The sequence below is a fragment of the Pundamilia nyererei genome, unplaced genomic scaffold (genome assembly GCF_000239375.1).
Source record: "Pundamilia nyererei isolate P.nyererei 1_Seehausen unplaced genomic scaffold, PunNye1.0 scaffold00068, whole genome shotgun sequence".
Classification (NCBI taxonomy): Eukaryota; Metazoa; Chordata; class Actinopteri; order Cichliformes; family Cichlidae; genus Pundamilia; species Pundamilia nyererei.
Window position 1 is genome coordinate 3198827 of NW_005187469.1, and position 1234 is coordinate 3200060.

General features: G+C 36.8%; 1 protein-coding gene across 3 annotated transcripts in view; it reads left to right on the plus strand.

The window, feature by feature from the left end:
* gne (glucosamine (UDP-N-acetyl)-2-epimerase/N-acetylmannosamine kinase) overlaps positions 1–1234 on the plus strand; it is a 25792-nt gene that overhangs the window by 19740 nt on the left and 4818 nt on the right. For all 3 annotated transcript variants that reach the window (XM_005736317.1, XM_005736316.1, XM_005736315.2), the window contains one exon: positions 930–1046. In XM_005736317.1, the coding sequence (XP_005736374.1) occupies positions 930–1046 (117 nt within the window). The remainder of the gene's footprint in view (positions 1–929; positions 1047–1234) is intronic.

The window sequence follows — 1234 nt, forward strand, 5'->3', positions numbered from 1 at the left end:
GTCTGGTTACTACCGTTTATGTCAGAACCGGTGCCATCATGGCACCGGACACCGGTACCCATCCCTACCCAAGAGTGTGAATGTATTGACACTAAGTGGTAGCAGCAGCAATCAGCATTATAGTGCAATAGTACTGAAACAGCATAAGTTCAATGTAAGCACAGAAGTAGCCTAAGTAGTGTTTACCCAGGAAATTTTAAGCAGATGCTAACACATGGCTCCTTTTTTGAGTGATAGAGATTTAACCTGCATTGATAGATGGAGTGGTCAACCTTTTATCCCCAATCATGTTTCTGACCTGTTGCCAGTTAATATTAGTATAATTAGTTCCCAACTTTTGAGACGCGTTTCTGGCATCAAATTCAAAATGAGCAAATATTTTTCATTAAATAGTAAAGTGATTCTGTTAAAATGTTTGATACGATTTTATATCTTCTGTTTTGAGTAAAATGTGGGTTTATGGGTTTGGGAAAGTGTTGTATTCTGTTTTTATTTACATTTTACACAGAAGGCCGGGGTCGGTTATTTTGTTTGTTTGTTTGTTTTTAAATTGGGGCATGTATTTTCTTGATGGGGTAGAGAAAATTGTACCTCAACTCTTATGGTTTTATGTTGTATTCTATAATCTTTTTAAACAAATATATATTTATTGAGTTTTTGTTTAGCAACTCAGTCATCCATCACATGATAATCTGGTAAACAGTGAGATTGGTATTATTTAGATAAAACTGTATCCTGCAATGCTAGTTCCTGTTTCTTAAGCTGTAAAGTCAGTTTAAATCCAGCACAGGAATGAACGACGTCAGGAAGTAATTAAGCATAACCCTTCTTGTTGTATGTCTCAAGTGGCTTCATTCCATTTATCCATTATCCATGTTCATTATCCATGTGTTGTTTTTTTTTGTTTGTGTGTTTGTTTGTTTTTACAGAGGATCTGTTGAAGGTGGAGGGGATGGATATGAAACTCTCAGAGCCAATCACTGCTGCACATCTTATCAGTGCAGCCAAAATGGGAAACTCCAAAGCTGACGCTGTTCTGACCAAGGGTTAGTTCACAAAGGACACAGAGAAAATAGTAGAGAATAGTAGGTTCACCTAGCTTGAAAATGGGGTTGACAATATTTCTACCTCAGCAGTGGTCTAAATTAGAGATGGCACGATACCACTTTTTTATGTCTGATACCGATATCATAAATTTGGATATCTGCCGATACCGATATGAATCCGATATAGT